Source organism: Heteronotia binoei, chromosome 6, assembly GCF_032191835.1.
Source record: "Heteronotia binoei isolate CCM8104 ecotype False Entrance Well chromosome 6, APGP_CSIRO_Hbin_v1, whole genome shotgun sequence".
In the NCBI taxonomy this organism is placed as follows: Eukaryota; Metazoa; Chordata; class Lepidosauria; order Squamata; family Gekkonidae; genus Heteronotia; species Heteronotia binoei.
This window is the reverse complement of record NC_083228.1, coordinates 121210981-121234435: the sequence shown is the minus strand read 5'-3', so window position 1 is coordinate 121234435 and position 23455 is coordinate 121210981. Positions and strand designations below refer to the sequence as shown.

Genomic DNA, 23455 nt, shown 5'->3' with positions numbered 1-23455 from the left:
AGCTGCCCTTTCAAGGACAACTTCTGTGAAAGCTATGGCTGACCCAAGGCCATTCCAGCAGGTGCAAGTGGAGGAGTGGGGAATCAAACCTGGGTAAGATAAGAGTCCACATACTTAACCACTACACCATATAAGAGTCCACACACTTAACCACTACACCAAACTGGCTCTTCCTTCCTTTCTTCCTGCACGAAGCTGCTTTATACTGAATTTGGACAGTTGGTTGATCACAGTCAGGACTGACTACTCAGACAGGCAGTCACTTAGCAGAGTCTCAGCCAGAGGTCTTCCACATCACTGACTATCAGACCCCCCAACTAGGGATGTTGGGGACTGAACCTGGGACTTCCGGCATGCCAAGCAGATGCCCCACCACTGTGCCACAGCCCCTCCATTATTAGGCTGGAGTCCATCAAACTGGGCTTTGAAACCATGACTTTAGTTTACTCTTAAAGATGGCTTCATGTGATACACAGAGAAGGTCCTCCTGGTTCAATCCTGGCTTGTTCTGCCCCTTTTGTATGCTCCATGCCTATAGAAGAACGAAGTTGATGAAATCAGGACTTGCTGATGCAAGCACCTGAGAGCCGAATTCTCATTTCTTGGATGAGCAGTAAAAATAAATGATGGTTTTATGCTATGTCTGAACAGATGCATTAAGGCAGAGAATTGTATGTGTGTATGGGAGGAGGGGTTAGACAGTGTTTTCAGTGGCATCTCTGTTTCATTATGTGCACTATCCATTATGCATAATGTTCGCCTTGGCTCTTGGCCTATAACATCAGCAGGCATGAATGCAGCATCCATGCCGCAAAAATCAGGCCCTGCTCTTGGCCGACTACTTACTATGTTCACAGGAATGTCCATAATAACCTTCTGGGCAATGACAACAGCCTGTAAACCTGTCACAGGTTCCATTATTCTGGCAAGAGCAATCTAGCTGACAACCAGAACCATATTTTCCAGCAGTACATTCTGGAAAAGAGAGAGAGAGAGAGAGAGAGAGAACAGATGAATACCCCCTTACTTGGCTAACCCACAAAAACTGATCAAGAAACACTTCCCCTAAAATCAAAAGACAAAAAGAAGATCTCATAAATGCATTTATTTCCTGTGTCTGTTCTGCAACTCACATGGAAACACATCCTTCTTCACATTAAAAATGTGATTTTTACCCAGCTGACAGGGTCTTAAGAAGAATTTTTCCCCAACACCCTGGAGGATTTCAAATTGTTACATCAGTAACCACAACTATCTCCTCATAAAATATTTAATGAACAACTAGTTTGCATCTCCTCTGTAACGTTATCTGCAGTTATCTCTTCTGTAACGTTATCTGCAGTTTTATTGCACTGGCGATCAAACTACCTAGGAGTAAGCTCTTGGATGCCAAGGTAACCTGGGGTCAAGCTTGTATCAACCCAGGTGACTCCATTTTTGCTACATATCAGTTGCCCTGAATCCAGGGAGAGGACAGTATTAGCTGCTCTCAGGGAACTCAGTCTTTCATACTTGTTAGCAGTGCTTACCTTCAAGACCTGGGTTGTTTCTTCTCTCTCAGTGGAAGCTAGGTGCAAGGTGGCCTGGCTCATCCAAGTGTTTGGGATAGCCTGAGTAATCATTTGACTCACAGCCAACATTTGGGGTATAAGATGGGTAGTTTAGTTATGCTCTTGGTCTCGAGGCGCCCCCCCCCCATGTGATTCAGTGAAGGTGGTTCTGATCCAAATACTTGACAGAGTTGGCCCTGCTCAGCTTCCGAGATCTGACTAGATCAGGCTTGCCTGGGCTATCCAGGTCAGGAAGCAATTTCCAAGTTTTGTGCTTTTCATTTTCCCCACAATTCATCTGTTTTTGAAAGCTGGTTATCAGTGTATGTGTGGGGAGAGTTCCAGAAGTTAACCTTGCCTAGGGTGCCGGATAGCCTAGGGCCATCCCGTCTGTACCATTCAAGTGGTGGTGGCAGTTTTATAGTACATGGTGAAATGGACATCTGTACCTGCCCAGTGAAAGAAGATAAAAATAGAATAGTACCTTTCTCACAATATTTTCCTGTCCAGCCAAGTCCACAGGTGCATGTCCCATTTACAGGATCGCAGACACCACCATTCTGACACAGACATTTTAGCTGACAGTAAGGGCCATATCTTCCCTGGGGACACACTATAGTAAATTAACAAAGTTTTTTTTTAAGAAGAAAAAACAGTATAACAATAAAATGGATGCAACAGAAAAGGGGAGCAACCCCTGACCCAACAACTCTCAAACTGAAGTTTTCTAACAGTGGCTTCTATAAAGTAGTATTTTGATACAGACACACCATCAAAATTCATTGCCCAGCAAACCCTTTCTCTAGCTACAGAAGGCAGTTGTACCACAGAAATGTACAGAGGTGGCAAAATGAATGGGTGAAGTCAGGGTTACTGATGGGATGACAGACATATACCCCATATTTTGAATATTTGTGTTTTTTGAATATAAATGGCCTTCTTGGCAGAAAAAGAAAAGGAATGAAGAAATTAACAAAACCATTTAAATCTGCCCCTGTCAGTGGAGGACAGGTGGCCTCTTTTTGCTGATTCCCCCTCTCATTCAGACCCCAACTCCATTTCCATGAGGATCCTCTGACCTCTAGGAATAGAATTTCAGGAGGTTCTCTGGGGTATAGGAGAATGGGAAAGGTGGTGGGAAAGTGTTGTTCCATGTGTTCTATTCTGCTCGTAGCCCAATTCATTTAGAAATTAGTCAGCAAAAGATCTTCTATAAATATGTTTATAAAACAGAATAAGAATTTTTCTATGACTTTCCAAAGATCACAACAGATTGTTACGTTGTGTAGAACTCTTTTAATAAAGGTCCTTCTTGTGCAAAAGGTGCCACAGTAGGTTAGCCAGGAATGGATGGTGTGCATAGGTTGCAACAAATGGTGGGAGAGATAACAGGATATGGATGGAAAGACAGGTCAAGTAACGGTAGTAATAAAAGAGCAACTGGTTCATTATCATAACCAAATTGTTGTACGCAGCCTGTGTTATGTGCAATCAAGTTGCTTCTGAAATGCGGCAACCGTATGAATTAATGACCTCCAAAACGTGCTATCATTGACAGGTTTGCTCAAGTCTTGCAAACTGAAGGCTGTAGCTTCCTTTATTGAGTCAATCATCTCTTGTTGGGTCTTCCTCTTTTCCTACTGCCTTCAACTTTTCCTAGAATTACTGTCTTTCCAAGGAGTCCTGCCTTCTTATGATGTGACTAAGGTACAATAGCCTCAGTTTAGTCATTTTAGCTTCCAGGGAGAATCTAGGCTTGAGTTTACTTAGAACCCACTCATTTGTCTTTTTGGGAGTCCATGCTATCTGTAAAACTTTGCATGCAGAGCCCTGAAGAAATTCTGTCGCATTGCCAAGAGCAGGCACAAACCACCTGCTCACATTTCATTTTTTGTGTTTGTTTTGCTGTTACACATCAAAAGCTAATGGTTTCTTACCTTGACTGCAGCTTGGTCCAATTCGGCCAGGAGGACAGTAGCACTTGCCGGTCACTGGGTCACAATGTCCCTGAATGCAGGAACAGAATGAGGTGCAATCCCGCCCATAGTAATGCTCTGGACAAGCTACAGGAAAGCATGACACTGCTTACCAGACAATCGTGGACATTTGAATCTAAGTGCACTTTGTTAATGACGGTTCTTGTTAAATTTTATCGCTGGACAAAAATTCAGCTTGGTTATGAAAGCCATCGAGTGCTGAGGATGTTTTTCTTGCCCTCGCCTGGATGGCCCAGGCTAGCCTAGTCTCACAAGATCTCAGAAGCAGAGCAAGGTCAGCCCTGATCAGTATTTGGATGGGAGGCCATCAAAGAAGCCTGTTGCCATTGCAGAGGCAGACAATGGCAAACCAACTCTCTTGCACCCAGGGGTGGAATTCTATTTATTTTGATTTTTCAGCAGGAGCTCCTTTGCATATTAGGCCACACACCCCTGATGCAGCCAATCCTTCAAGAGCTCACAAGGCTCTTTTTTGTAAGCTCTTGGAGGATTGGCTACATCAGGGGTGTGTGGCCTAATATGCAAAGGAGCTCCTGCTAGAATTCTACCCCTGCTTGCACCATGGAAACTCTAAGGGGCCGCCATAAATCAGCTGTGACTTGACAGCAGTTTTTTTTCTTAATAGCTGAACATTCATCAAGCACAAAAACTGAGACAATCTCTGTGCTACAAATGTATATTGTCTTTGTGTCATTTTAATTGTCACTCATGGCCTCCCCCAAAGAATCCTGATAGTTGTAGCAAAGTGCTAAAATAGTCTACTGTTGATGCCTAGCCTTCCACCTGCAATGTAGTTTTGCACTCTGGATGCCTCATAAACAGATTTAGCCACATTTCTTCTCGGCATAATGATCGTTACTATGCAAATAAAGCACGTGTTTGAACGCTGTTTTAGTTATTCCCATCTGCCTACCATACCATATTTTGTGCTGCTGCTCTAAATGGATGCATGTGGCTAAAAATAGATGCGCCATTCCTTGTTTACATGGGCTCCTGTCTATGTGGTGGGAAGCCCAGACAGAGAGAAAAATGAGCCCCACATTTTAAGCAAGAAGCCTCCCTTAGGCATTAGGATTTAATTACTCGCAGTTATTTATCAGTTCTGAAATTCTGAGTCAAAACCATCATTTTTGACTGTCCTTTGTCAAACTTTGCCAAACCGCAGAGTATTGTGAATAATTAAAAAGACAAAAAGATTTCCTCACAGGTATTTGGTGATAAGAGGGGATCCAAACGAGAGTTTTGTATATCCAGCCCCACCCCCCAGACCACTGCAACACACTGGCTCCCCTCATGACCTCTGATGTAACAAGGGCCTAATGTTTAGTTACAGATAAGCTTTGCTAGACAAAGTTCACTATTCCTGGGCACAGGAGAAAAGCAACAGAATCAAACCAACACCTTGCATGTGAAAGCCTGTTCGTGACCATTTTGCCAGAACTGATGGAACGCACTTATAAATAAAAGCGGTCTAGGGTTGAGGGTCAGTGCTTGTAGTCAGGATACCAAAGGGAACTCACTTACTTTGACCACAGTCAGCTCCGATGAAGCCAGGAGGACAACTGCAAGCTCCTGTCATAGGATCACAACGCCCTCCGTTTACACATTTACACGCTTTCCTGCAGTATGGGCCGTAGGTACCTTCTGGACATCCTATTTAAACATCAGGAGAAAGAACAACTAAGTGTAACCACATGGCTAGGCAAAACATGACAGTAGCAGGTCAGTTAATTGAAATGCAAGTCTGCACTATTGCCATGACTTGAGTAGCCCAGGCTAGCCCTATGTCATCAGATTTTGGAAGCTCAGCTGGGTTAGCTCTGGTTAGTATTTGGATGGGAGACCACCAAAGAAGTCCAAGGTTGCTGCGCAGAGCCAGGCAAGGGCAAACCATGTCTTGAAAAATGCTACGGGGTTGTCATTGTTGGCTTTGACTTGATGGCACTGTCCACCAGCAAGTCTCCACACACAAAATAAACCAAGTCTGGCAGAATGTGTAACTTTTTACCACATGGGGCTGTAGGCAGTAGATAACAGTAGGAAGAATTGGATTCTGCTAATTCAAAGGGTCAAGTCCTCCCTTTCGCCTCTTTTATCTTTTTCACCGAAAAAAATCAGCTAACTGTAAGATCTAATGAGGCACACTTAGCCCCCAAGAGCAGCATCAGCTTTTTGGCCCAGCGACACCAGGCCCCTCCATCTCAATCCTTCAGGCATTACTTGATCCATTGGATTCACGCAGATCCCTCGCCTCAAGTCAGTGGCCTCTATAATGTAACTTCAAAGCCAAAGCAAACATGATCCTGGAAGTCTACGAGTAGAACTCCAGATGTATAATTTGGCGTTAAAAAGCAGCTAGCGGAGGCTCAATATTGACTGAGGCTCAACAAGACAGGAGCTTAATTTTTCTTCTCTTTGTATAGTTTTCCTGAAGAAAAATGCTCCTCTTCTGAGCTGCTTTAAGCTGTGGTGGATGGGGTGGGTGGGTAGGTTAAGTCCTTGTGTTTTGTTTATCAAGGTAAAGGCAGCCAGGTGGAGGGCATTTTGATCTTTAAAAGTGTGTGTGTGTGTGTGTGTGTGTACAGAATGAACCTTCCCTTATTGTGTCAACTCCAATCCATAATAGGGCCCTGCATGGTGGTTTTCTTGGGCCAAAATGCATGTTTGGCATTCCAAGTCACGGAATTCAAATATCACATGCAGTTTTGGCCCTTTTTATCACCCCCCCCAACCCCTCCCCCATATTTCTGAATATTTTGTACTTAAAGTATGGCTGTCTTTGGCATGTCTTCCCTCTCCAGAATGCAAAATCATCTGTGGAGCCTGAAAAACATCAATCTGTCTGCCTGGCCTTCATGATAGTCCAGAGCCAAGTCGGCTGGAGCAGGGTGCATTTTCTGAAACACTTAAAAAAAAAAAGTATCCTTGAGCAACTGTAACATATCAGAAACTCCTTTTCTTGTACAGAAATATAACTAGCGCCCCCAACCCACCCATCAAATTGGATCCGTTCCCCTGTCTGTTTGGGTAGAAGATCAATACCAAGCCATGAATGTGGAGTCTAAATTCTACACTTTTGAGTGTATATGCTTGAAATCTCAGTTCCTGGCAAGGAAGAGTGAATCACTCCAGCAGCCTTTTTAATATCTACACAGCAGATTTGCCAAGAACACACCCTTAAATGTAATGACCTCATTTGGCTCCTCTTTCGATGAACGTCTCTTTCACCCACCCCACTTCCTTTCCAGTCACTGTTTGGCTTTTGTTTCCATCACTTGCTGTTTCAGACACCTGAAATCTCTCTTTCTCTCTCTCTTCTCCATCTTGTCTTTCACCCCTCCCCCTATGCTCCTCTCTTTTCTGGCAAATCTTGTGGAATTGTTTCCCGCTTTGAGCTGACACTGCTTTGTTCCATGATGGGAAATGGTTGTGGTCATTCGTGTAATCCTGTCTCCATACCAGTTGACTAGTGTTTATTTATTTCAGTTCAAGAAGGAGCAGCACATAAAGATCACACCTCAGTGACAACATTTAACACTATTATCACCAACTTATGTCTTGTCATTGGTTCCCGCTTTTCTCCCAAAACGGGCTGCTTGTAGGTAGCGAGGCTGGTTTGCACCCTTTTCTGCCACTTTAGTAAGGCCAAGTATCCACAAAATGAGGTTTTCAGGGTCCCACTGCCAGTTATCTAATAAAGACATTTTCTAATTTAACAGTTTCCTGTGTATCTGTGTTATGTTTTTTCTGGGAACTGCAGGAACGGCAGCCAAGCCTCTAAGTCATTTCCTGATTTCTTCCTTCTGGCCTGGATTAGTCCTGCCATGACCAACAGCTCCTAAATCCTCTCATAGCAGCAATGTGGAGCAGGGCTTTCCTGACCAACATTTTTAATTACATTGCAAGAACAAAAGCAAAGCCCTCAGAAAAGGACATTGGAAACACCTCCGTTGCCTGCAATTCAGAGCAGAGGCAAATAGGGGGGATGTAACACAGCACCTCCTTCAAGAGGAGAACCTTCCCCTTTTTAGCGGCCACTGAGTGAACAGCTGGCAGGGTGCCCCAAAGATCTGCCACTTCTCCAGGCAGTCTTGCTTGGTGAACCTGAAGGATAATAGCAGTGACAGAAGGCAGCTGAGGAGAAGCTGATATTCCCTCAACACGGAATACACACATACAACATGGAACACACGCCCTGCCTTCAAATATTTGCTTTCCGTTCCCATCAGTGGCTTCTTTCTGGAGTCCAAAAATGCTCTGAAAGCCTCATCATGCAGTTGTCAGGCCAAAGCTAAGCAGCTCTGGCTCTGAGCACCATTTGGATGGAAGAGCAACGGAGATGCCTGTTAGCAATACAGAACACCTTGGAGGACAGACAACGCTTACATATATTAAGTTACAAAAGCATCTGATCAAATTGATGGAGGAACTGGGAGAAGAATGAGGGGAATCTGCGACTTTCTCTATTCTACAACCGAGATAGAGTGAGAGGAGCCACACCTTTTGGGGTCTCTTTTTTAAAGGTCCCTGTATATTCCAGGAATAAATGCCATACTCATTTTTAATGCAATATTTCTAATCTGTCTTTCCCTCTCCAAGCAGCTCATTTATCACTATAAGAAGACCACTTTACATTAAAACGATTAATTGCCCTGATTTGGATGGCCCAGGCTAGCCTGATCTCATCACCTAAGCTGGGCTGGCTCTTGTTGGCATTTGGATGGGAGACCACCAAGGAAGTTCACAATAGCTATGCAGGGGAAGGCAATGACAAACTACTTTGCTCATCTCTTGCCTTGGAAACCCCATGAGGTGGAACTTCTTGGGGTCTCCATGAGTCACTTGCACAATTCCCACAGAATGTTGTCTGGTGACCTATCACATGTGTATCTTAATCTTCCTCCAAGTTGCTCAGGGAACTATATATCAGAGGTCTGCAACCTTTTACAATTAAAGAGGCAATCTATATCAAAATTCAGTGTAAGAAAGCTGCTTTTGCTCACTGAAACTATACATCTTAACATTACAGATGACTGACCTGTTGATCAATAATCAGCAATGTTTCTGCAGCCCAAACACTGATTGTTGCAAATCTTTACATTGGAAGGGCCAACAACCCACAAAAACTCAAAATATGCAATATACGTTGTGTGATTTGTTCAGTGAAATGGCATAGTTCATGGTTGACACTTGGCAGATGTGGTGGGGGAAAGTGTCATCTGAACAACTCTGAACCTAGGTCAGGTGTGACTTGATGACCCTATGAACATATGAAGCTGCCTTATACTGAATCAGACCCTCAGTCCATCAAAGTCAGTATTGTCCACTCAGACTGCCGGTGGCTCTCCAGGGTCTCAAGCTGAGATTTTTCATGCTTACTTGCCTGGACCCTTTTTGGAGATACCAGGGATTGAACCTGGGACCTTCTGTTTACCAAGCAGATGCTCTACCACTGAGCCACCATCCCTCCCCCTTTTTACGACGACAGCAAATCAAAAATATTATCTACCTGAAACCCTTTCTAGTTGTTACACTTGGGAGTATTCAGCTGCATGTACTGAGAGTGTGCACTACTTGCAATCTTCTCAACATGCCAAAAGTCTTCTTGAATAAAACTGCCGTGAGGATTGAGACTAGGAAGGACATCTGTGAAGGAGCTTGGAACAGTCCTTTAGTGTAAGGACGTATTGCAGATGACCAAGAAAAGATAATTCATACTCATTCAACCCATTACTATGTATGGGTTTGAAAGCTGGACAATGAAGAAAGTTGACAGGAATAAAGTAGAATCCTTTGAAATGTGGTATTGGAGGAGAGTTTTAAGGATACCATGGACTCTAGTTCAAATCAAGCCTGAACTCTTTCAAGAAGCTAAAATGACGAAACTGAGGCTATTGTACTTTGGTCACATTATGAGAAGATAAGTCTCAATGGGAAAGAGCAGAATGCTGGGAAAAGTTGGAGGCAGCAGGAAAAGAGGAAGACACTACGTGAGATGGACTGACTCAATAAAGGAAGCCACAGCCCTCAGTTTGCATGACCTGAGCAAGGTTGTTAACGATATAATGTTATAGAGGTCATTTAGACATCAGTCCTAAGCAGGTCTACTCTGAATCCTACTACTGTTTATTCAATGGGGTTTACTTGCAGGAAAGTGTCCTTAGGATTGCACTGTAAATCAGAGTTGCCATAAGTTGGTACCAACTTGATAGCATTTCACACACATGCACACACCCTTAGATAAATAAAGGGTCCTCCATCTCACAGAAGATCTTATACCCAGGGGTCATTTTGTATAAAAATAGGTGGTGGAGCTCATCCAGGGATTGTTATGTAGCTGCACATACTATTCAATGGACAAGGAGGTGGAACTCTTAGAAGGAGGAGGAGGAACTCTCAGCAAGGTTCAGGAGCTGTGCTCATGTGAGCTCCCACTGAATCCGAGGCCTGCTTATACCAATCTGTATTTTATAAAGGATGCAGTGCCACCACCCAACTTAGGAGCTGTGTGCTAAATTCTCCTTTTTCTTTTTGTTACCCTCTCGTTTAACACAGTGGCATCCTGAAACCATTACAATGAATATTTTCTTGTCCTTTTTACACATCACTGCTAGGCGGATTAACACAGCGCTGTCATTTTCAGTGGTAGCTCCGTATTTTTTTTTTGTAACCTGTAATTCTACCCTTTAAACTTGTGTGCTGCAAGTTAAAAAATGCCCTTTCCCAACATCTATGCTGGTATATGGTGTAGGCACATCGTGAAGTTTTAACACCAAATTTAGCTGTATTTTTTTTTAAAGTCAAAACACTATTGTGCATCAGGCATACATGGTCTTGTGCTGATTTATGGGCAAATAAAGCGATTCTTATTGCTAGGCTATCTGCTTCCTTTGGTCCCTGCCAAGAGACTATTTCAATTCCTCACTCCAAAATTTGAGAACATGAAAGCCCAGTTGCTCTTGGCGGTGGAAAACTTCTGCTTACCAGCCAGCTACACCTTTTATGGATAATTTCTTTATACTTTGGTCTCTTTTTTTCCGCTCTCATAGTACTATAAAGTATAGCAATGATTGCCAGGGCAAGGTTTGCAACCATATCCAACCACTTGCTTGACTGGACTCAGGCCAACTGGAGTTCTTTGGGAGAGGTTTTGTATATCATGGTATATCATGGGAGAGGTTTTGTGTGTGTGTGTGTGTGTGTGTGTATATATATATACACAGCATACTGGAAGTTCCTGCTGGTAAGATATATATATATATATATATATATATATACACACACACACACACACACACACACACACACACAGCATACTGGAAGCTCCTGCTGGTAAGATAGTATGTAAGTCCATTTTGCATTAGACCTAAGGCAGTATTTTCATCCATACTTTGAATATTGATTGGGGGGGGGGGGGAGGTGCTTCCAGTCCTTTGAGTTCCTCCAGTCGAACACCAACTATCTGTGACAGATGGAGCTAACTTATATAGACTTGATGCATGCATTTCCCATTCTGCAGAGTGACAAACAAAAACTTGCACAGGAGAAACATAAAAAGTTTCTCAACTTCTTTAAAAAAAGATGAAAAGCAATCATAGGAGGCTGCCAATCTGAGCACAGTAATGCCCCCATTTGATCACCATCACCCCAGGAAATGGAAGAAGCAAGCAGTCACAATAATTGGAGGCAGGAATTTAAGGAGCCAAATGGAGGGGAAGGGGGTGAAAGATTTTTCTGCTGTCTCCTGTTTCTTCCACCCACCAAGTCAGACAAGGATTGCTGGGGCTGCTACTAATGCCAGGTGTGGTTTTGAGCTCACCAGTCACAGGGAAGGCCTGCCGACTATGTTCATTAATGTATTATTTCTATCCCACTTGTCCCCGATAGGCCCACAGTGACTTACAGCATCGTTCTCCTCAGTTTTATCCTCACAATTACACTGTGAGGAAGGTTAGGCTGAGATTGTGTGACTGTGGCCCAAGGTCACTGGGTGACGTCACTCTCTGTTCTCCTCACGCTACCTCTTTGAAAAGTAATTTCTTCTTGAGTAGAACTCTGGGCAAAATTTTGATCCCAGCCTCATGAAGAGTCCAATAAAAAGTGCCATTAGAATGAACTAGGTCCTGTCTCTGATGTAAGTACACTTCCAATCTCATAACTACAAACCTCTAATTTCAATTGATCCAACTCTTGATGATCACACTGAAACAGAATGCAGACAACCCATAACTGTGTTCTGGATAGCAGGGGAAAGGCACAACTAGGGTCCCAGCTTCAAGGCTGTTTTCCTGGAATTACAGCTGATCTTTAGCCTGCAGGAATCAGTTCCCAGAGGAAATGGCAACTTCAGAGGGCTCTATGGCATTACATTCCAGCGAGTTCCTTCCACAAACTCCATCAACCCTGAAGCCTCCAGGCATTCCTCAAGCTGGGGTTGGTAACCACAGAAACCATCCATTAGCAGTGTTTTGTGACTAGACAGCCTCCACTCATTTCAGTTGTACTTCTGTGGGAGGCACACATGGCTGTATGAAATTTGAACAGAAGCTGGTGCTCAGTTTATGATCCCTACAGGACTCAAATCCAATGCTTCAAGAACTTTGTGTGTTTACACAAGGGTTTTCAAGGGGGGAGGGGGGAGGACACATTTACTTTCATTCCACTCCCCCAGCAGTGACAGCCAGTGAGTGCTGAAAATGGGAATTTGCATCGTTTTCTCTCCCTCACATTTAGAAATTATGTATAGAAGTCATATCACCTTGAGCAGATCTACATTACCCTCGAGTGGATCTCTGGAGAGATGGTATATACATTTTTTAGACTGATCAATAATACTATTACTGCCTTTCATAGAAGGCTAATGGCAGTTCTGACTTTAAACGCCACTCTAGGCAAATGCGAAACTTTATGCTAGGGATAGGCAGACTTCCCTGGCTCGATTTTGCTTGGCCAACAAAGCTATTTCTCATCTTCCAGGGGAACATAAAAGGTGGAAACTGCTCTAGGCTCCAACAAGGCAGAGGAACCCGATGTATTTGCTCATATTGCCTAAAGTTGGGGAAAAACAAGGTTGTCCCCATTTGACCTTTCACCTTTGACACTTAGAGCACTGGTTTACAGAAAGCCAACCTAGTGATCTGGCATTCAGCAGTTTTAATGAATTTTTCAACATTAAATGCTGCTTACAAAACTACATAGTACATTTATTATCCCAATAACAGTATTCCACTCCCTGAAATCCCGTGTCTGGACAGCTAACGTCCCAGCATTCCAGTTCTTCTCTGGTTGCAGTTATGCTCTGAACCAAAGAAGAATTCTTGAAGGCATGGCACTTGCTTCAGCTAATATCCACCAGACAGCTAATAGCAGCTAGACAGAGTTGGAGTCTGTACTGTCCCTCCTAATTTTCAGTGACATTTGTAATTTATACTGACATGCCTACCAACTGATGTGCAAAAACTTGCAAAGTGTGAATGAGCCATGACAAATCGGTTGAACACACATGAAGCTGCCTTATATTGAATCAGCCCATTGGTCCTGATGCCCTCAAGACCCTCGGCCAAGAGGACTCCCCTTTTCTTTCTTCTCTCCTGTGAACTTGTATACCTGAGTGTGGGTCCAGGAAAGATAAAAGGAGACTAAATTAAACTGATATCAAAAAGCAGTCAGTCATGGCAAGGAAGAAAGGAATGAAGGGCCACTCCTCTCAGTCATATGCATAAGCCCCCCATCCTGAAAGGGATTCAATTAAAGACTATTGCCCCAAGAACCCCACAGCTTTTTCCCAGCTAATCTGATCTGAACCAGTGACCCAGATTTCCAAAACAATAAGCAACAGACCAATCCTAGCAATCTTCTTCCTATGTAGATGACCAGACAAGAAGACTCTTATCCTTCCCCAATCATGGCCAATACCTGGCCCTCCATCTGATATTTTTGACATTCTAAATGCAAAAGGGGAAAACTCCCATCCACAGTAGAAACAAAGGTTTCAAATGCTTGCGCACCTCTAAAGATTACATCATCATCATCATCATCATCATCATCATCATCATCATCATCATCATCATCATCATCATCATCATCATCATCATCATTATCATTATTACATCCCAGTGGCAAGACAAACCTTTCCCTGCATATCCCAGGCAAAAGAATATAAAAAGTCACCCCTCAGCCCCACCTTTTTGCAGGCAGGCAGTTTGGAAACACCCTGTTACCCCAACCTCTCAGTTGGTCCCTAGTTTTCTCCCAATCCTGAATTTCCTCTCTGCTCACCTGGCACTGAACCTTCTGCTTTCTACAGTTCTCTGAGAGGGTCGACCAATTTCACACTAGACCTTTAATCCTGGTTTAACTCTGTCCCCAAACTGACGTTCTACACTAGAATAATAGAATCAGAGAAACCAACTCTATGACTCTGATTTTAGTGTAGAATGTCAGCTTGGGGACAGGGCTAAACCAGGATTAAAAGTCCAGTGTGAAATTGGCCGGTGTCTGAGGTGAGGAGAGGAAGGGAAAAGAGATTGTAAACCGCTCTGAGACGCCAAGTGAGGGGTGGGGGATAAATCCAATCTCTTCTTCTTCTCCAGGTCAGTTTAAACTCCCAATGCTGCTTCTTTACTGCGCAGACACACACACTCCCTCCCCTGGATCAGGCTTATTTTCTCTTATGAGTTTATTTTCTGTAGATAGGCAGCCATTCCAGGGACAGATTATGTGTTGTTACAGTAAAGAAGCCTACGTTTCTGCCCTGTATTTTTCATTCATTATTACTTTATTCTGCATTCTGTTAGATTTCACCATTTCTTACCGCCGTTTCTTCAAGTGTAGATCTGAATCTGCACCTCTGTACACTTAGGCAACATGTTTGTGCCCCCCCCCCCAAATGTTTGTGCCCCAAAATACATGTGTTTGGTCTGTGTGGGCAGGGATATACCTCTGCATGTAACTATCCTGACATGTGCACACCAATTTGGGTAACAGTCCATCAGGGTTAGTATTGTCTACTTAGATTGGCAGCAGCTCTCCAGGGTTACAGACAGAAATCTTTTGTGTCACTTATTTACCTGAACCTTTAAACTAGAGATACCAGGAATCAGGACTTTTTTGTAGCAGGAATTCCTTTGCATATTAGGCCACACCCTCCTGATGTAGCCAATCCTCCAAAAACCTACAGGGCTCTTAGTACAGGGCCTACTGTAAGCTCCAGGAGGATTGGCTACATCAGAGGTGTATGTGGTCTAATATGCAAAGGAGTTCCTGCTACAAAAAAAAGCCGTGCCAGGGATTGAACCTGGGGCTTTCTGCATGCTGAGCAGTGTGCTACTATTGAGCCACAGCCCCTCCCCTGATTGTCACAGACAAAACCTGGATTTTGCTTTGCTTCAGCACAATGCTTTTCAGTGGGAACAGCTCACACATTAATTGGTTGCAAACCCACTTGAGGAATCATATGATACACATGTATACATGACCTGCCTCTACGACATTCTGTGTCCAGATTCTGCGTTATTCATGCAGCCTGACATCATCGCTGAAAACAACCCCTCTTGGGAGTCTGCTGTACACTGACCAAGCAGAAAGCAAAACAACCAAAGCTGCCAAACTCCAGTTTAGACAGAAATGGGAGGCGTTTCACTATTATTCCTATGAGAGGATATGAACTGCATATAGCAAATACAAAATTAAAAGCCTGGAAACAAAGATGATTATCTGCAAATACAAAATTAAAAGCTCGAAACAAAGATGATTATCTGCCTCTTTTGCAAGCTACATCACTGGATTTTTCCTATCAGTCTCTGCATTGCTCCAATCCACAAACAATTTTACGGAAGTCATATTAAGTCTTTTTTTTTTTTTTTTAGAAAAGCAATTATTAAGAAAGGCTCAGCCCCATGGTGGTACTCAAACTAAGAATCCATTCAGTCGAAGACAACAACTATTTTTAAATTAACTGGATTGCCCTGAGCAATTTATGATGGCCTCTATGGATCACTTTATGGATAGTGTCAAGTACTGCATCTCCTATATTTTTTTGGGTTTTTTATAACTACCACTTTTGCAAAGTTTAAAATTATGAGATTCTGGGGAACTATTTGGGGGTCACAGTTTAAAAGGACTGAAAGTAAGGAGCACACGGGGATCTATAAAACTGATGCAACACAAAGAGTACAAGTTAGGTCAACCTGACAATTAGGGGTTTTTAACAGCCCATTCTCAAGGTGTTTTTTTAAAAATACTAGCATTTAAGTATTTAAAACAAGGGACACAAACGATGTGTCTGGTCCAACATAACATACACCACTGCCTCCTTCAGGCAATATTTTACTCCCAAGATTCCTTCCCAGGCGCTCTGTCCCCTCCAAGTTTAAGGCTTATAAATTCAAATCAGTAAACTCCTATCACTATGGGGAGAAATGAATGATTGAACAGGGAGAGCCCACATTCCAGATCTGTTTGAGCCTGCACAGTTAAGCCACTCTAAAACATTGATTTTATTTTCTCGATTCAGGGAAATTTTGAAACATGTTTCCTTGCTCCAGTCAATGAAGGGAGAGTGCACGCCGCGAGGGTGTGTGCCATCCCGAAGGCTGTTTCTATTCTTTTCCAGGGTACAATGCCACATGAGGGAGGGATTTCTTCTGAACAGGTTCTATCTTAAAAAGCAAGTAAGAGAGACAACACAAAGATGCTCACTGGCAGACTGAGGAGAAATACCTCTTTTACTTCTGAGCTTGGATTTCTCTCTCATAGTAGGAGACAGGCGGGGAGGGAGATCGATTGCTCTCAAGCATAACCCAAGTATCACTAACCATCAAAGTTCTGGTTGTTAATGGCCATCCTGACCAGGACAATGAAACAGCTCGCACCTGACCTGGGATCTGACACCTAGGAGTTGTCATAGAGACTTGGGGTTGGCAAAGGCTGGATTGTATCTTCCTGGAGATTTCAGGCAAGGATTCTTTAACCCATCAAGGGATGGGAAAATAGAAGAAATAAAATCCCTCGGCATAGTCTGTGGAGTACCGAGAAAAGCCCTGCTGGACCAGACCAATGGTCCATTTAGTCCAGCATCCTGTCTCGCACAATGGCTGACAAGTTCCTCTGGAGGGCCCACAACAGGGTATGTTGCCTCCTGGCTCTGGGATTCAGAGGATTAGTACCTCTGAATGCGGAGGTTCCCCTCAGTTACCATGGCTAGTGGCCATTGATAGACTTATCTTCAATTAATCTATCTAATATCCCTTTGAAGCTTTTTATTCTTGTGGCCATCACTACATCCTCTGGCAGTGAATTCCACATTTTAACCATTCTCTGTGTGAAGCAGTATTTCCTTTGGTCTGTCATGAACCTACTGCCCATCAGTTCTATTATTTTGTGAGAAAAAATTCTCTTTTTCCACTCTCCACGCATAATTTTATAAACTTTTATCATATTCCCCCTTAGTCATCTCTTTTCTAAATGGAAACCTTCCCTCACAGGGAAGGTGCTCTAGCCCCCAGATCATCTTGGCTGTCCTCCTCTGTACTCTTTCATTTCTGCAATGCCCTTTTGGAGATTCAGTGACCAGAACTGGACACAATATTCCAAATGAGGTTGCACCATAGATCTATACAGGGGCATTATACCATTGACTGTTTTATTCTTTCCTAATAATCCCTAACATAAAGTTTGCCTTTTGCACTGCTGCAGCACACTGGGTTGAACCTTTCATTGAGCTATCCATTATGACTGCAAGATCTTTTCCTTCTAAGTGTCAGCAAGTTCAGACCCCATTGGCCTATATCTGAAGCTGGGATTTTTTTTGTTCCAGTGTGCATTACTTTACCCTTATCAGCACTGAACTTCCTTTGCCACACTGTTGCCCATTCACCCAGTTTGTGGGGACCCTTTTGGAGCTCTTCACAGTCTGCCTTTTGTGTCATCTACAAAACTGGGCACTGCACTACTCACCCCTAGCTCCACATCATTGGTGAAAAAATTAAATGGCACTGGCCCCAATACCGATCCTTGTGGGACCCCACTAAGTACTTTCCTCATTGTCAGAACTGTCAATTGATTCTCACTCATTGCTTCCTGACATTTAACCAGTATTTAATCCATAAAACAACCCGTCCTCTTATCCCATGACTGCTAAGTTTAGTCTTTGGTGAGGTACCTTATCAAATGCGTTTTGAAAGTCCAGGCATATAATGTCTACTGGGTCTCCATTTGTCTACATGCTTGTTCAGTTTCTCAAAGGACTCCAAAAATTGGTGAAGCAGGACTTCCCTTTGCAGAAGCCATGCTGTTTTTCCCTCAGCAGGCTTTGTCTCTCTATGTCCCTAGAAATTCTGTCTTTGATTACAGTTTCTACTTATTTGCCTGGAACAAATGTTGGACTGACTGGCCTGTAATTTCCTGGTTCCCCTACGGATCCCTTTTTAAAAACTGGTGTCCCATTTGCTACTCTCCAGCCTTCTAGTACAGTGGCTGAATTTAGTGATAGGTTACATACATGCAGGGCTTTTTTTGAGCAGGAACACACAGGAAGAGTTCCGGCTGGCTTGGTGTCAGGGAGTGTGGCTTAATATGCAAATAAGTTCCTGCTGGGCTTTTTCTACAAAACGGCTCTGTGTGAAACAATGGTGATATCAGGTGGTGTGGCCTAATATGCAAATTAGTTCATGCTGGGCTTTTTCTACAAAAAAGCCCTGCATATATGGGTTAGTAGACCAATAATGATCTCACATCTGACTTCCTTAAACCATCATGACCTGGAGACTTATCAGTTTTTAATTACCCCAGGAGGTCCGGCATTTCATCTCTGGTCGCCTCATCGCTCATCACCTCCCTGAAAACAGGGGCTATGGCATGGGTATGTGCCTCACACTTTCCACAGTGAATACAGAAGCAATAAAAGGCATTGAGCTTCTCTGCCATCTCCCCATCTTCCCTTAGCAATCCCTTTATTCCTTTGTCACCCAAAGGCCGCACTGCTTTTCTGGCTGGTTTCCAGTTCCAGATATATATTTTCAAAATGTTTAATTTTTGTCTTGATGCTTTTAGCAACCCAATCTCTTTTTGCATCCCTAATTATTGACATACATTTCTTTTGCCAAAGCCTGTGGTCCCGCCTGTTCAATTCACTGGGGCAGGCGTTCTACTTTTTAAAAGCAGCCTCTTTACTTTTTACAGCTTCCTTGGCCTGTGTGGTTCAGTCCTAAGAAGAGTCAGTGGTTTTAGAAAACTATAGCTATGCCTAGGATTTCATGGCGATTAACTCAGAAAGAAGCATGCAAGGATAGTGCCCAATTCAAGAAGATGCACCCAGCTTGTTTTCCACAAAACCATCTGAACTGAAACACTCTTTTACAGGGAATATAATCAATTATAATGTTTTCTTTCCTTTAAAAACACACCTTTTAAATTTTGTGGTAAATCAGCAGGTTGAGTAATTGCTCTGATCCATCAATTAATGTTTTTAGTGCTAGTAAAAACTGCTAATGGATAATTGGGAAGGAGTCTTTCCCCTGGCAAAATGTGCTTTGCTATAAATTCTACCGGCTTTAAATCTGTTCTTATATTTAAATTTAGATCCCATCTTGCCCACAGGCTTTGTGTGGCTTAGAGCATCTTAAAGTTATCAAAGATACACAAAATACAACTATAAACATAAACAGTAAGCCAGGGCTTGGCAAATTCCAGCTTTTTTAATTCCTATAAAACTTTTGCCATTAACCTCGAGAATTCCAATCTGTAAATGTCTACCTTTCCTGGCTGCCTAGATACATTTTTTAAAAAAAGTATTTCCCGGTATCTAGTGCATTTAGCCCTTGGTTCTGACTCAGGTGAAATTGACCCCCATATCACAAATGCCGCTCAAAGACAGGAGTAGGGGACATACCATTTCCACCTCACTGTGGTGGAAAATGCACACAATTTTGTCCTGGTGGTACAAAGGCGGTTGTACTTGATGTGCATCAGGATTCGCGCCACAGTTTCTAATTCTGAAAGGAAATCCTTTGGTGGAAGTGGCTTCCATGTATTTCCCTTGGGGCGCTTCATCACACTCATCATCACAATAATTCTACATGGTAATTTGCCAAGGCCTGATTTTTACTATTATAATGGATTTTCTTTTCTGTATTTTACATTTTTTTTTTAAAAAAATATTTTTCTATGTAGTGACAGCTTTCTAGCTGTAACATTTTTATTCTGCCCTTCCTTCCTCCAAGAAGTTCAGAATTGTTACACAATATAATGCCTGGCACCATTTTATCCTGACAACCCCTTGGCCCAAAGTCTCCTACAGAGCTTCAGAGTTGAATAATAGAATTATAGAGTTGGAAGGGTCCTTCAGGGCCATCTAGTCCAACCACCTGCACAATGCAGGACATCCACAAATATCTCCCCCTAAGTTCACAGAAGGGACCCACATGGGTTTCAATGCATTATAGCGGAGTGGGGATTTGCTCTTCCGAGTTCTAGCACAAAGGCTGTAACTTCTGCACTTCACTCACTCAACCATGTTCTAGGGGGAAAGAAATGAGAATTCACAGGCAACATGACTTGGTTCACTGCCAACTTTCTCCATGAAACTGCATATCCCTATCCATGCAAGTCAAAGGCCATCACAGAGCTGACAAAATGAAATCAATGAGACTGCAAACTCCAGTCAAAAGCAAGGTCTGAATTAGACTATTCCCACTTCACAGCAGAAACAGATTTATTTATTAATTAAACAATTTATAAGAACATAAGAGAAGCCATGTTGGATCAGGCCAATGGCCCATCCAGACCAACACTCTGTGTCACACAGTGGCCAATATATATACATACACACACACACTGTGGCTAATAGCCACTGATGGACCTCTGCTCCATATTTTTATCCAATCCCCTCTTGAAACTGGCTATGCTTGTAGCTGCCACCACCTCCTGTGGCAGTGAATTCCACATGTTAATCACCCTTTGGGTGAAGAAGTACTTCCTTTTATCCGTTTTAACCTGACTGCTCAGCAATTTCATTGAATGCCCATGAGTTCTTATATTGTGAGAAAGGGAGAAAAGGACTTCTTTCTCTACTTTCTCCATCCCATGCATAATCTTGTAAACCTCTATCATGTCACCCCGCAGTCGACGTTTCTCCAAGCTAAAGAGCCCCAAGCGTTTTAACCTTTCTTCATAGGGAAAGTGTTCCAAACCTTTAATCATTCTAGTTGCCCTTTTCTGCACTTTTTCCAATGCTATAATATCCTTTTTGAGGAGCGGTGACTAGAATTGTACACAGAATTTATACCTTGCCTTTCCTCATGGCTCAAGGCCACTTACAATAACAGTTAAAAACTTTCTCAATTAAAGTCATAAATAAAACAGCAAACCCCTTAAAAAGTGTCTGCCATTCAATTCTTCTCAAAAGCCCTAGCAAAAAGCAGGCCTTGCAGTGCCTCCTGAAGATCTCCAAGAGGGGCGGGGCCTCATCAGGTAGCCCATTCTGCAGAGCTGGAGCCACGATGGAAAAGGCCCAGCCTCTGGTCTATGCAAGATGGGCCACTAGAAATGGTCGGATAACCCACAGATGGCTGCCACATGACTGCAGTTGGTGCACAGGGACATTGTGAAGTACTAAGCTGCTAAGGTCATTTTTTAAAAGTCCATTGGTGAGCAAGGATGGTTTTGAGGCCAAGGTCAAATATTCTTTTCAGTGTCTCATGGTCGCAAATATGATGGCAAAAATCAACAGAACTACTATATCCAACATGCTGCACACTTGTACACCAAATAAACTAGTATTTATACCAATATAAATACATTACCCAAATCAGCCCAGACGCTAAGTGTACGTCTAAACAAAAAACAACTGCTTTGCATCGCTGTGGAAAGTTCCACTATCGTCGAGACCTGTGAAAGCTGAAGCTTCTGTTAAAACCATCGGCGCCAGAATCCTGGCATCATAAACCCACCGACCACATACTTCACAGAGCCAGTGATGAAGCAGAAGCGACACTCACTGAGGTCACAGTGGATTCCGTAGTACCCCGCCATGCAGCCACACTGGCCCGTGACATGGTGGCACTCTTCATTCTTGCCAGAACACTGACACACTTGGTTACAGTTCTCCCCGTATGTGCCTGGCAGACAAGCTGAGGGAAGAGGAAATGTAAACCGATGAATTACATTTGTCTTGGTAAACACAGCGCTCAAACAAAGAGCGGGGTAGCCTTTATTCAATAAGACCACTGCCTGCAGAAGAATGCTGCCCGCTGGGATTTGGGGTTTATTACGTTTGCTCGGGGATTACTTTGCTGTTTGATTTTGTTTTGCTCAAGTCAATTTGTGCCCAGCTGTCAAGGGCCAGTTGCAATTTTCTTGTCACTTAGAGAAAGTCATAGGTTGATGTCAAGGAAAATCGACTAAAACAATAAACTCAGTAGAGTCACCTCCCCCTGCCCCCCCACATATGCTTGGAGGCTGTCTCGTCGGCAGATGCCTGAAACCTTCAAGACAGCTTCAGGGGCTTAAACAGTTTTGTTCTTGGATCTCTCCCTTGTCTTGAGCCTCCCGCCCTCTAAAAAAATAAAAGCTCATGATTCATAGTATGCACAGGGCTTCCCACCACAAATATACAGTCAACGTTCTATTTCAAGGAACACATTACTGCAAGGCTTCTTAAGAGCTGGGTCATGCTTACAACTGCCTGTGTGATTTAAGGACGTCAGAGATGTATTAAGTATTTTATTGCAGTCCATTTAAAAACTTGTGCTCTTTCTTACACAGTATCAGGGCTTTTTTTGTAGAAAAAGCACAGCAGGGACTCCTTTGCATATTAGGCCACACCCCTGATGTCACCATTGTTTCACGCAGGGCTTTTTTGTAGAAAAAGTTCAGCAGGAACTCATTTGCATACTAGGCCACACCCCCTGGAGCCAGCCAGCTGGAACTGTGTTCCTGTGTGTTTCTGCTCAAAAAAAGCCATGTACGTCTAAAGTACATTTTAAGTAGTGTTGGAAGCTGCCCTGACCTGGATGGCCCAAGCGAGCCTAATCTTTTCAGATTTCAGAAGCTAAGCTGGCCCTGGTTAGTCTTTGAGTGGGAGGGGCTGTGGCTCAGGGCTGGCCCTGGTTAGTCTTTGAGTGGGAGGGGCTGTGGCTCAGTGGTAGAACTCTTGCTTGGCAAGCAGAAAGTTCCCTGGTTCAGTCCCTGGCATCGCCAGTGAAAAAGACCAGATGATGTGAAAGACCTCTGCCTGAGATCTTGGAGACCCACTCAGTCTGGGTAGACAATACTGACTTGGTATAAGGCTGATTAGTTGTGTTCATATGTTGATGCTACCTTGGGCAGCCTCTGGAAGCCATGTGCTAGACTAGGGGGACAGTGACTACCAAGCAAGTTCAGTGTTGCTATCTCAGAGGCAGGCAATGGCAAACTACCTCTATTTGTCTCTTGTCTTGAAAGCCCTACAGAATCACAGCAAGTTCGCTGTGACTTGACAGCACATTCCACCACCATTGTTAGAAGCTGCCATGCATATATGTTACCAAGCAGAGGTATAGAAATATGAATTTGCTTAATCACAACAAAACAACAACTGGATTGAGGTGGGTCAGCAGTACTGTTGTTGCTGGACCTGTCGGCGGCGTTCGACATGGTTGACCACCAGCTGCTGGTTCATTGCCTTGCCAACACGGGGGCTCAGGGGTTGGCCTTGCAATGGCTTTCCTCTTTCCTCTGTGGTCAGGGACAAAGGGTGGTGATCGGGGAACGGTCATCTCAGAGGCATCCAATAATTGTGGGGTGCCTCAGGGGGCAGTGCTTTCCCCGATGTTGTTTAATATCTATACGCGCCCCCTTGCCCAGATTGTCCAGAGATTTGGACTGGGTTGCCATCAGTACGCTGATGACACCCAGCTCTATCTGCTGATG

General features: G+C 43.4%; 1 protein-coding gene across 1 annotated transcript in view; it reads right to left on the bottom strand.

The window, feature by feature from the left end:
* Positions 1 to 23455, bottom strand: part of LOC132574197 (multiple epidermal growth factor-like domains protein 6) — a 273518-nt gene that overhangs the window by 12322 nt on the left and 237741 nt on the right. Inside the window, exons 17-21 of the mRNA XM_060242461.1 lie at positions 21544 to 21675; positions 5072 to 5200; positions 3488 to 3613; positions 2035 to 2163; positions 847 to 975 (exon numbers count right to left, since the gene is read on the bottom strand). Of these exons, the coding sequence (XP_060098444.1) occupies positions 847 to 975; positions 2035 to 2163; positions 3488 to 3613; positions 5072 to 5200; positions 21544 to 21675 (645 nt within the window). The remainder of the gene's footprint in view (positions 1 to 846; positions 976 to 2034; positions 2164 to 3487; positions 3614 to 5071; positions 5201 to 21543; positions 21676 to 23455) is intronic.